Here is an 11,939-nt window from a genome sequence, read left to right on the forward strand (position 1 = left end):
TCTCTCTCTCTCTCACACACACACACACACACACACACACACACACACGGAGGAAGGAAGGAAGGAAGGAACGAATGAACGAACGAACGACTGAACGAACTGCAGAGCAGTGAGCAATAATGGACAGTGTTGAAAACCCAAGTTTCTAGAAGAAACTTTAATATGCCCATCTCTAGAATTTATTTATTTATTTATTTACTTATTTTTGAGACAGAATCTCACTACATAGCTCCTGTCTGTCCTGGAACACACTATGGAAACCAGTCTAACCTCAAATTAACAGAGATCTGCCTACAACACTGAATCCTGCTCCATATTTCTAGATCTGAAAATAAAAAGTCTTTAGAGTCTTCGCCCAGCTGATGGTGCACACCTTTAATCCCAGCACGCAGGAGACTGATGCTGGAGAGCTACAGGGAGTTTGCGCTCAGCCTGGACTTTATAGCGAGACTATCTCAAACACACATACAGAGAATTTAAAAGTACCAACCTGGGTTTGGTGGTACAAGCCTATAGTTCCAGCATCCAGGAAGCTGAGACAGGAGGATCACCAGTTAGAGACCAGCCTCTACTACACAAGGTGGCCCCGTCTCAAACAAAATAAAATCTCCCGCCTCACCATCTGACCTAAAGATGGTGATCACCCTGGAATATATAAGCCCCCCCCCCCATGTCCTGCAAGTGGAAATCAATGATCCAACGAGGAAAAGAACTGCCCACTGCTGAAGATAGAAGAAGAAACCGTAAGTCAAGGGCCTCGGGTGACCTCTGCACCTCCCAGGGGGAGTCTGCCACCCTACTAACACCTTTGTTCTAGTGAGATCTATTTCAGAGTTTTGATGCTGAAAAATTTAAATAAATGTTTCGAGCCACCTAGTTTACAGACATAGTTAATAGGACACCATGCACGGACAAATCATGAGTGACTGTCCGAAGGGTCACAGTTCTCTGGGCAGCAGGGAGCTGCTCTTTGCCCTCCAGTTTAATGATGAACTGACAGGTCCTGTGGGGTGTAGGCCTGACCTAGGGACATGCATGGCCTGAGGCAACCATGTGTTGTCTAACTTCTCAGAAGCTACTCAAGTCCTCTCATATTCCCCAAGGAAAGTCCCTTATTGTTCATCCAAGTCCAGGTTCAGGAATTCAAAGACCAGGGAGGTGGCGAGCAGTGCGTGGGGTCAGGCAACTAGGCAGGCTGGAGCGAAGTGGCTAATTGAAGTGTCTGGCTCAGCTGCCCTGTGGTTCCCGTGGCTCGTCAGCCAGACACAAGGCTGTTCTTTTGATCAGTGGAAGCTGGAAGTTAGAATTCTTCCTCAAAGCCTTTAATCCCAGCACTAGGGAGGCAGAGGCAGGCGGATCTCTGGGAGTTCGAGGCCAGCCTGGTCTACAGAGCTAGTTCCAGGACAGGCTCCAAAGCCACAGAGAAACCCTGTCTCCCAAAAAACCCCCCCCCCAAAAAAAAAGAAAAGAAAAAAGAATTCTTCCTCAGAAATTCTAGTTATAGACATAACTTACATTAAAAACCTGGCACGTTAGTTGAGGGTCACATGCAAGAGGATGAAAAGGCAGCTGTGTTTTTCTGTACCTTCCACGGAGACTTCTTTCTCCTGGTCACTGCAAGGAGGAACCTAAGGCAATTTCTGAGAATTACGAAGCAGGGAGCTCTCTTCCCTTGCCGAAGCCGGACCCCAGGACCCCAGCCATGGATTAGTACCGTCTGACCTGGCTCCATAAAGAAGGGACAGAAAGTGAACAGCCTCATCTCATGCTGGGTGGTCTGGCGTTGGACAAGGGATCTTCTTGGGGTTCCTGACTCACTTGGGGTGCCCCAGAGCCCTCCTCTTGGCTGGAGGGCTGATGGATCTTCCTATGAATGATCAGCTGAAACTTCCAGTCAAAAACTGCACCCACAGTCCCGGCAGAAGTGGCGCCGCTGGCCTGCATGACTTTTTTTTTAAAAATATTTATTTATTTATTTATCATGTATACAATATTCTGTCTGTGTGTATGCCTGCAGGCCAGCAGAGGGCACTAGACCTCATTACAGATGGTTGTGAGCCACTATGTGGTTGCTGGGAATTGAACTCAGGACCTTTGGAAGAGCAGGCAATGCTCTTAACCTCTGAGCCATCTCTCCAACCCGGCCTGCATGACTCTTGCGGTGGATGACCAGCTGTGACTTCCAGCTGAAGCTGCGCCCACACTCCACGCATGCATAGCCCCGAAGGCCAGTGGAGTGCCCACTGGCTGGCTCCCGGTGCACCTTTTGTGGCCTTTCCAGGCCTGACCCACCCAGGTGTGTGCGATGGTGGATGACGAAAACAGACTTCCAATCAAAGCTGAGGCCACACTGCTCACAAGTATACAGCTTCCGAGGTGCAGGCCTAGCAGGGGCTTCCAGCAGTGGTGAGGGTGATAAGGCTGAAGGGTCCTTGCAAGGGCTCTGGGTCTCATCACTTGGAGAGGATGTGCAGGCTTGAACAAGCCCTGGGCTTGCAATGGCTCCCACTTCTGGGAGATGTCTCCTGAGGGACTCTGGTCCTGTGGCATGAGCTGGCCTCAGCTCAGACTCAACTTGCACATCTGGCTCTAACAGTGGCAGGCTTGCTGGGGTGGGGAAAACGTTCATTTGGGGGCTTGGTCACACGGGGACTTGCACAGAAGAATGGGGGTGGGTACCTCCTGGTAGGAGAGATGCAACCAGATGCTGGGTCACTGCACCCTGGAGCCCCAGTGGGGGCCTAGCGCATGCAGGGAGGCACGTGTTGGATGGGGCAGGGAAGACAGGGCAAAGAGCCATTGAACCTCACCCTGGGACACCACTGTGCCGTACTTCTCCAGCATCACACCCCAGTACAGCTCTTTTTGTGATGAGTCCAACAGGCCCCACTCCTTCTGCAAGGATGTAACCAGTCACTGCCTCTCCCTCCCAGCCTCACATCCTATCCATCATTCAGTGGGTGACAGGCTACCTAATCTCCAACTGCAGCAGGCTAAGGACCAAGTCAGACTGGTATTTGTGAATACTGGGTCAGCTTTCATCTGTCAACTCTCCTCTCAGTGGCCTGCCTCAGTGATGGCCAGACATTGTGGGTGGGTTTTCAACAGGTCACTAAACTGTGTGCAGGATGTGCTGGCAGGAGAGTAAGAGGCCAGGCTACCACCAGGATTCAGTCACTTCCTGTCAAGACTGGTTAACAAAACTGAAACTTCCTTGGGGTGAGAAATTTCTTCTTTTTTTTTTTTTTTTTTTTGTTTGTTTTTTCGAGAAATTTCTTCTTTTGGCCTTTATTGGAGTGTGTACATGTGAGACTGGGTCTGAGTAGCCCAGGTTGGCCTCAAACTCACTCTGTAGCTGAGGATGACTTTAAACTTCTGACTTTCCTGTCTCTACCTCCTGAGCTCTGGGATTATGGGTGAGCAGTACCATCCCCAGTTTATGAAGTGCTGGGGATACAGCCTAGGACCTTGTGCATGCTAGGCAGGCACTCTACCAGCTGAGCTACATTCCCAAAAACCTTTATTTGTTTTGTTTTGTTTTATTTTATTTTATTTAGAAAGAGGGTGAAGGAGCCAGGCATGGCGGGGAACACCTTTGATCCCTGTGCTCAGAGGCAGAGGCAGGCATATTTCTGTGAGTTTGAGGCCAGTCTGGTCTACATGGCTAGTTCTAGGACAGTCTGAGCTGTGTAGAGAGATGCTGTCTCAAAACAAATGTAACAAAACAAAAGCAAAAAGGTTAGGGCAGGATAACAACAAGGTTAAGATAATGAGGAATTTCAGGACCCTGAACACCTGAGGAGGCAACCATGATAGAGAAGGCTCGGGAGTTTTGTGCCAGCTGGTTTAGGCAAGGTCTGAAGAGGGTGAGTTTGGTGGCAGGACGGGGGCTTACCTATAGCAGCCTTCCCAAGCAAAGAATTCCTTGCCTAAAAGATCTACCTTCTTCCCTGCCCTAAGATCTGACATATAGGTCTTTGGTGTGTTGGAAAAAATAACCCCAAAGCAAATCTGGAGGAAAAGGAAGTGGATGCCACAGACAGGTACATCTATAGGTGATGCTGGCTGGAAGTGAGAATACCAGAGAGGGATCCTAGAGGGGTTTCTTAATCTTGAAGCACAACTTAACTAGACATCCTATTGAGGAAGGGCGCTCCCACCCAAGTGGAGGGGCTCAGAAACAGAAAGAACCTGGGGAGGCCAAGATCCCTACTCCCACTCCACATTAACTATGCACACTCAGGTGGCAGGGGCTTTACACTAAGGTTCCAGGTCACTGAACTTTGAGAAGAACAGTAGAAGGGACTTGTGGCATGCTCAGGGAGAATGTCTTGACCTGCTCTCAGGAATACAGGAATCCTGCAGTGGCAGTCTCCTTTCCACCTGCATACACAACAGCTGGCCCATGGCCCCTGGTTATTGCAAGCCTCTCCAGTAACTGGCTTCTCTGGAGGCAAGTCAGCCATGTCCACCAGTTCTGGCCACTCTGGACCAGGCATGAACCTCAGGCCTAAATCTTTTCCAAGGAGAGACTACCAGTCTAGTCTTCATCTCTCAAGACCTGCTGGGAGGGAAGTTATTTACTACTCAGAAGTAGTAAAACAAAACAAGACACAAGAGTCACTGGCAGAGGAGCCTACAAAACCACAGGGCAGAACACAACCATAATACACTTCCTTTCCCACAGCCATGGCCTGATTTTCCTGCTGGAGGCTGCTTACCTGGATCCTTCCTGGATGGAAGGCTGTGGAGGCTGGTTCCTGGTGTTCAAGATGTCCCTCAGGCTTCTGGGCTGGAAGGAGAGGGCTTGGGGATACTGAGAAAGATAGCAGATGGGAAAGAGTGTCAAGCTGCATTGGCCTTGGCCTGCCTCTGTCATGTGACATAGTGGGAGGTCAGCCTTGTCTCGTTGCTCCATAGGAATCCAGCTATATAGTTTCTCCAGGGTCCCCATCGCAGCTGGGGACATCCAGACTTATTTCAGGAGTCTCAACCCTGACACAACCTCTCTTAGGCTATCCCGCCCCGCAACACACACACCCAGGGATTTGAAATTTTGATGCTGCATCCTCTCACCGATCTCCTGTCCATCAGCATTGGCTTCCTCCTTCACACCGCAATTGATCTGGGTAGCTCTGTCTAACCCCACATCCTGTGCTGCCCCTGCAGGGCCTGCCTCAGAGGACTCTGTTGCTGCTGAGAGGTGGTGGCTCTCTGAAGACTCCTTTGTCTTCTGGACTGTAAGAGGCACCTTTGGCTTCAGGATGTGGGCTGTGATCTGAAGAGAAGCATGTCACAGGGGTTCTACCTCCAATCTATCCCGCTAAGAAGCTAACGCCTTTACACTCACCCAGCTCAGCAGCTGCCCAGGATCATGCTGCAGCTCCTCAACCAGGGCTGCAGCCTCCTCAGGGCTTCTTGGCTGCTGCCCTCGCACCCAGGCCTGGATCTCAGAGGGCAACACACCAAGGAACTGCTCCAAAACCAGCAGCTCTATCATCTGCTCTTTAGAGCATGACTCAGGGTGCAGCCATTGGTGACAGAACTCTCGAAGCCGGGACAGCGCCTCTCGGGGCCCCTCTACCTCCTCATAGCAGAAACCCCGGAATCGGAGTCGTGCAGCCTCAGGCTCCTCGATGGCGGTGTTGGGGTCCCTGAGGGATACGTGTGAGGGACCCAGAGGAGATGACATTCTTGTTTTGAAGGGTCTTTGGGAGCTGACAAGAGGGACCTACAGAAAAAGAGGAATGAGAATGTCATCTAAGGCCAAAGACACACACCAGACCCTTCCAGGAAGCCAGAAAAGAGAACCCTGAGGCCAGGAGTGCTTCAAGGAAGGTCATGGGAGGTGGGAGCTTATAGCAGTTGAGACCGGGGGATGCCTTGATGTAAATGCCTGGGTGGAAGGTGTTCATTCTAGGACACTGCAAATAGCCGGCTCAAACATTTGGGTACAACAGAGGACTACTGGAACATGAAGGTGGCTCCCCCAGCAGACAAACCATTAGGAGGACACAGGACCGTCATCCAGGGTAACCTGAGGCTTCAGGCAGAAGACAGAAGAGTTGGCTCTGAGGTCCAAATACATCACCTGGGACAGAGCTGAAAGCCTGGGTGCACTCTCAGGGGCCTATATAGGCATGGTGACACTGCTCGCTGATCACAGCCTAACTGTGGATGCCTCACGTTGCCCGTGAAATTCCCAAGCAAAAGACAAACCAAACAGCCCTGTATTGTGTGGAGTCACAAACTGGAACCTGCGTCCCAGTCCTTAAGAGGTTCTGGATTGAAACCGGCTCTCCTGGGGCACCTGTCCTGTCCAGGATAACTTTAGAGTTGGGGATGTCGGAAAGGGAGGGTCCCGGTGTTTTGTGTTCGAAGGTTGGGGGGCGCTCCTGGAGCTCGGGATGCCATGAGAAGCTGCACCCTCCCGGCCAGGAGTGCACACATCTCTAACGCCTCCGGGCGCACCAGGAGCTCAGGGCACTTCCGGGAAGTGACACCGCGCGTCCCACCGCCACTCACAGAACGCCCCTCCTTGCTCGTTACCCTACCGGTCTGGCCAATCCTGAGCCTGCTCCACAGGCACGGCCCCCTCCGCTCGGACTACGTCTCCCGTGAGCCTCAGCAAGGACGACAGCGCGTTTCCAAGGCCTCTCACGCGCGAGACGTTTCGTTTCTGTCCTTGAGCCCGCGGTGCCGCCGCAGAGTTCCGGGGGTACCCTCTTTTGATTTGGCAACCGTTCTGCCTTTGCACCCCAACCGAAGGACTCACCCACTGAGGACCGGACTGCGGGATAACCTCCTTGCGCATGTGCATAGAGGACCTGGTTTCTATTGGCTGGTGAGGTGTCCCGACCAATTAGAGCTGGCGCTCAGCTCCAGAAGGTATCGTCGCTCCGTGTGTCGCCTAGGTAACAGCCAGTGCACAGCCCTTGCTGTTCCCAAAGCAACACTGTAAGCGTCGCCCTAGGGCGGAGAAAGCCTAGGTGGCTGTTCCAGACGATCCCGGTGGGAGACAGTGTTGGGTGAGGAAGACCCAGTATGGCCTCTGTTACAACCTCTTAAGCTCCCGGGATATTGTGGGGGCAATAGACCCATGGGGTGGGCAAGCGTTCAGAGGAGGTAATCATGTGATTACCCCCTCACTAACAGTCTTAGATAACAGTACTCCAAATGAGGATGGAGGTTTCTGAGACAATGGGACACACTCAACCTTTAATTTGGAGGCTGCAGTTAGACAAATTGACCTATATTAATTTTTGGGAAAAAAGCTTTTTAAAAATAAGTTAATGGCTTTATTTGTTTGTTTGTTTTGGGGGAACAGGGTCTCAAAACCAAACCAAACAACAACTATCCCCGGCTGGCCTGGAGATCACTCAGATATCCTCCAGCTTCTTCCTCCTGTCTGCTGAGATTAAGGGCATGGGCTACCATACGCAGCAGTTAACGGCTTTTAAATTGAATTGTATGTGGAGTTAGTTTTGTTTCCATATACCATGATATAATCATTCAGTCCTGAACTGGATGTGTTTATTCTAGTTTCTTCTGATTCCTGGGAACCCCCTCCTTGGCTGCTAGCTGCTGGCGTACAACATCTGAAACTCCCAAGCAATTGTGTGGGAAGTTTGTCAACTCGGCTTACCAGCTAGATTGCCTTGAGAGATGAGGTCTCTGCTGTAAGATAGCTGAGTGGCCAACCTGGGGAATTTAGATCCTGCCTCAAAAAATATTTTTTATGATTACACTGGTCAACCCAATATAACCATAATATGTAATGGAGTTGGGGCTAGCTCAGTGGTTATTTGAGGAGGAACAGGTATACCACAAGATTCAACCAGGTCTACCCTGCAGCACAGTGAAGGCTTGGGAGCCAGCTAACCAGGAAGGTGAGCCCTAGAACAAAGGTGTTTCCAGGGGAGAGCTTCCTGGGAAGCCCCTTAAAACTCAGCCTCTCCCCACAGGCAGGTTGTGAGAATTACATCCAGAGAATCTGTAAAAGACCACCTATGGTCACCTACTGACCTTGCCCTTAGAGTAATGAAATAAAATTATACGGCACAAAAAAATTATACAGCATAATGTTTCTGAGCCCTCCTGGCATTACACAGCTCCATCCAAGAGGAGCTGAGTATGCCCACTGGGTATCACAGGAGGCCTAGCTCAGAGAACTTGCCCCTACAGGACCTTGGGCATCTGGGTTCTGCACAGCACCCCTCCCTGCATGAACTATTGATGTTTAGTGGACAGATTTCATTGACAAATGGGTGGGACAGGTGTGTCTTTTTTTTTATTTATTTATTTTATTTTATTTTATTTTCGAGACAGGGTTTCTCTGTAGCTTTTAGTTCCTGTCCTGGAACTAGTTCTTGTAGACCAGGCTGGCCTTGAACTCACAGAGATCCCCTGCCTCTGCCTCCCGAGTGCTGGGATTAAAGGCGTGCACCACTACCATCTGGCTCAGGTGTATCTTAAGTACAGCGGACAACTGCAGGTTGTTCTGTTTGTGAGACAAGATCTCACTTTGCAGCCCCAACTGCTCTAGACCTTGCTATATAGACCTGCTTGTGTCTGTCTTTTGAGTGCTGAAGTTCTGGGATTAAAGGTATCAACACATCTGATATCCGCACCCCCCCTTCTAAACTGTCTCAGTAGCCCCCACACTAGCCTCAAACATGCTATGCAGTCAAGTCTGGCCTCTTAACTCCAGATCCTCCCAAGTGTTAGTGTCACAGGTATGCACTGCCATACCTGCAAGGATCCTGAGACGATGGCACTGGAGCCTTGATAGCAGGTCCCCTCACAGCACTGCCTTGGTCTTCCCAGTCTTCTGCCTCCCATAGTCTGACCCACAAAGGCTCATCTGTCAACAGAGCCGCTGCTCTGGGGCTGTCCCACTCTGCCCAGGTCTCCTGGCTTCCCCCGCCCACCTGTGGCCACCAAGGGGGATATAGATGATCCCATCCTACACTGGGATCAGACAAGCTGTATCTCTACCCTATGGCCCCCCTGAGAACCCAGATTAAAGCCAAATCTTTGCTGACACTCCAATGGCATGTCTGTGTGCTCCACTTAAACTATCTACATTGTTTTAAGGTTAAAAACAACTATTACTAGCTGGGTGGTGGTGGCACACGCCTTTAATCCCAGCACTCGGGAGGAGGCAGAGGCAGGCGGATCTCTGTGAGTTCAAGGCTAGTTCTGGGACGTGCTTCAAAGCTACAGAGAAACCCTGTCTCGAAAAACTAAAAACAAAACAAAACAAAACAAAAACAAAAACAACTATCCCCCTGAATATTAACCTTCATCAGACGATGAAAGGAGATAGAGACAGAGACCCAAATTGGAGCACGGGACAGAAATCTCAAGGTCCAAATCAGGAGCAGAAGGAGGGGGAGTACGAGCAAGGAACTCAGGACCGCGAGGGGTACACCCACACTCTGAGACAATGGGGATGTCCGTTCAGGAATTCACCAAGGCCAGCTGGCCTGAATCTGAAAAAGCATGGGATAAAACCGGACTTGCTGAACATAGCAGACAATGAGGACTACTGAGAACTCAAGAACAATGGCAATGGGTTTTTGATCCTACTGCACGTGCTGGCTTTGGGGGGGGCCTGGGCAGTTTGGATGCTCAACTTACTAAACCTGGATGGAGGTGGGCGGTCCTTGGACTTCCCACAGGTCAGGGAACCCTGATGGCTCTTCAAGCTGATGAGGGAGAGAGAATTAAAAGAGGGGGGGGGGGGGGAAATGGGAGGCGGTGGCGGGGAGGAGGCAGAATTCCTCAATAAATAAATAAATTTAAAATAAAATAAATAAAAAAACCAACTATTACTGTTCATACAGATGTTAAAAATGTCAGGATAGTCAGGTGGTGGTGGCACATGCCCTTGGGAAGCAGAGGCAGTGGATTTCTGTGAGTTCAAACAAAAAACAAAAAAGTCAAGGTATCTCAATTTTTGTTTTTCAAGACAGGATTTCTCTGTAGCCTTGATTGTCCTGGAACTCATTCTGTAGACCTCGCATCTGCCTCTGCCTCCAGAGTGCTGGTATTAAAGGCATGCACCACCAACACCTGGCTAAGTTTTTTCTTCTTAAGATAGGGCCTCAGCCGGGCGGTGGTGAAGCACACCTTTAATCCCAGCACTAGGGAAGCAGAGGCAGTCAGATCTCTGTGAATTTGAGGCCAGCCTGGTCTACAAGAGTTAGTTTCAGGATAGGCTCCAAAGCTATAGAGAAAGGACTTTAAACTATCCTTGAACTGCAGAGGTGGAGATTCTAAGCATGCATCATCAAACCTAGTTCTTTGTTTTGTTTTGAGACAGGGTTTCTCTGTGTAGCAGCTCCGCTGTCCTGAACTCACTCTGTAGACCGGGCTGGCCTGTAACTCTTCCTCCTGTGTGCTGGGATTAAAAGTACGTGCCACCATGCCTCCATTTCCCTGGTGGTGTGGCCTAAAGCCCAAATGGGGCCTGGTCTAACGAAGGCCATAAGAAGCAAACTGAATCTCACCCACTCATAGGAAATGTCAAGTCCTCCCAGCTCAGCTCTTTACCTTCCAACCAAGGTGGGGACGACAATAGGGAAGGTGTGTGTGTTTCTAAATGATGGCCAAGCCCAGCAGAAACTAGCCGTGCCATCGTATTTCCTCTAAAGTTACCGCACTTCAGGTGTAAAGGCTCATGTAGCATGGGCTTTGGTAATGACTGATGACGGGCTTGGGTGAGAATGGGAATGGATGCTGATGAGCAGTCGGCATCCTTGATCCAGCTTACATTGCTGAGACCCTACCTGTCTCCGTTTCCTACTGGTGGGTTATGCCAGCCCTTCAAGCCTGGCAGACTGCAGGGAAGCGGTTGTGAGACTCAGTCCTGGTTCTGTACTGTGCTCCAGGCCACACTACCTCTTCTGTGTCCCTCAGTTTTCTCCCTTGAAGCAGAGTCACAAAGCTGCTTACTGTGCAGCACCTAACTCATGCCTGGCAGTGAGTCTACCTGGACTTTATTTGGATTCTGTTAGAGCGCCATCCATCCATTCATTCATCTACTTATTGTTTATGTGGAGTCTCACCATGTAGCTCTGCTTGGGGCCGGAACTCATTATGTAGACCAAGCTGACCACAGAGATATGCCTACCTCTGCCTCCCAAGCACCGGGTTATTGTGTTGCTACATCCAGTTGCTATTTTTTTTTAAATGTATACAGTGTTCTGCCTGCACTGCATGCCAGAAGATGGCACCGAAATACATTATAGATGGTTGTGAGCCCTTATGTGATTACTGGGAATTGAACTCAGGACCTCGGGAAGAGCAGTTAGTATTTTTTAATACTGCCCTCCATTGACCCAAATCTTCCCTCTTTGTTTTCACAGAGGAGAAAGCCGAGGTTCAGAAGCAAACCATTTATTTGCCTGAGGCTTGCAGCAAGGAAACTGTATGCACTGCACCCTGGGGGTGCATCTCCAGCTGCTAGCTTGAGCAGGGTCTCTACCTACCACCTGCTCTTTTCCTCTTTTCTTTCTTTCTTTCTTTCTTTCTTTCTTTCTTTCTTTCTTTCTTTCTTTCTTTCTTTCTTTTTCTTTTTTCTTGAGACAGGGTTTCTCTATAGCTTTAGAGCCTGTCCTTGATGTGGGAGTGATTTCTTATTAATAAAGAAACTGCCTAGGCCCCTTGATAGGCCAACCCTTAAGTGGGTGGAGTAAACAGAACAGAAGGCTGGGAGAAAGAAGCTGAGTCAGTGAGTCGCCATGATTCTCCTACTCCAGGCAGATGCAGGTTAAGATCTTTCCTGGTAAGCCAGCTCGTGGGCTACAAAGATTAATAGAAATGGGTTAGATTAATATGTAAGAGCTAGCCAAGGGGCTGGAGAGATGGCTCAGTGGTTAAGAGCATTGCCTGCTTTTCCAAAGGTCCTGAGTTCAATTCCCAGCAACCACATG

At 49.9% G+C, this 11,939-nt stretch overlaps 1 protein-coding gene across 1 annotated transcript; it reads right to left on the reverse strand.

The window, feature by feature from the left end:
- Nucleotides 1-1,454: 1,454 nt before the first annotated feature.
- Znf446 (zinc finger protein 446) lies at nt 1,455-8,273 on the reverse strand. The gene is given in 9 exon segments (XM_013351476.2): nt 1,455-1,899; nt 1,901-1,933; nt 2,141-2,607; nt 2,811-2,895; nt 4,722-4,816; nt 5,077-5,278; nt 5,351-5,731; nt 6,555-6,748; nt 6,751-8,273. Coding segments are annotated over 9 exon segments (1,668 nt in total). The 5' UTR covers nt 6,821-8,273; the 3' UTR covers nt 1,455-1,758.
- Nucleotides 8,274-11,939: the final 3,666 nt, after the last annotated feature.

This window comes from Microtus ochrogaster, linkage group LG4, assembly GCF_000317375.1.
Source record: "Microtus ochrogaster isolate Prairie Vole_2 linkage group LG4, MicOch1.0, whole genome shotgun sequence".
NCBI classification, from domain to species: Eukaryota; Metazoa; Chordata; class Mammalia; order Rodentia; family Cricetidae; genus Microtus; species Microtus ochrogaster.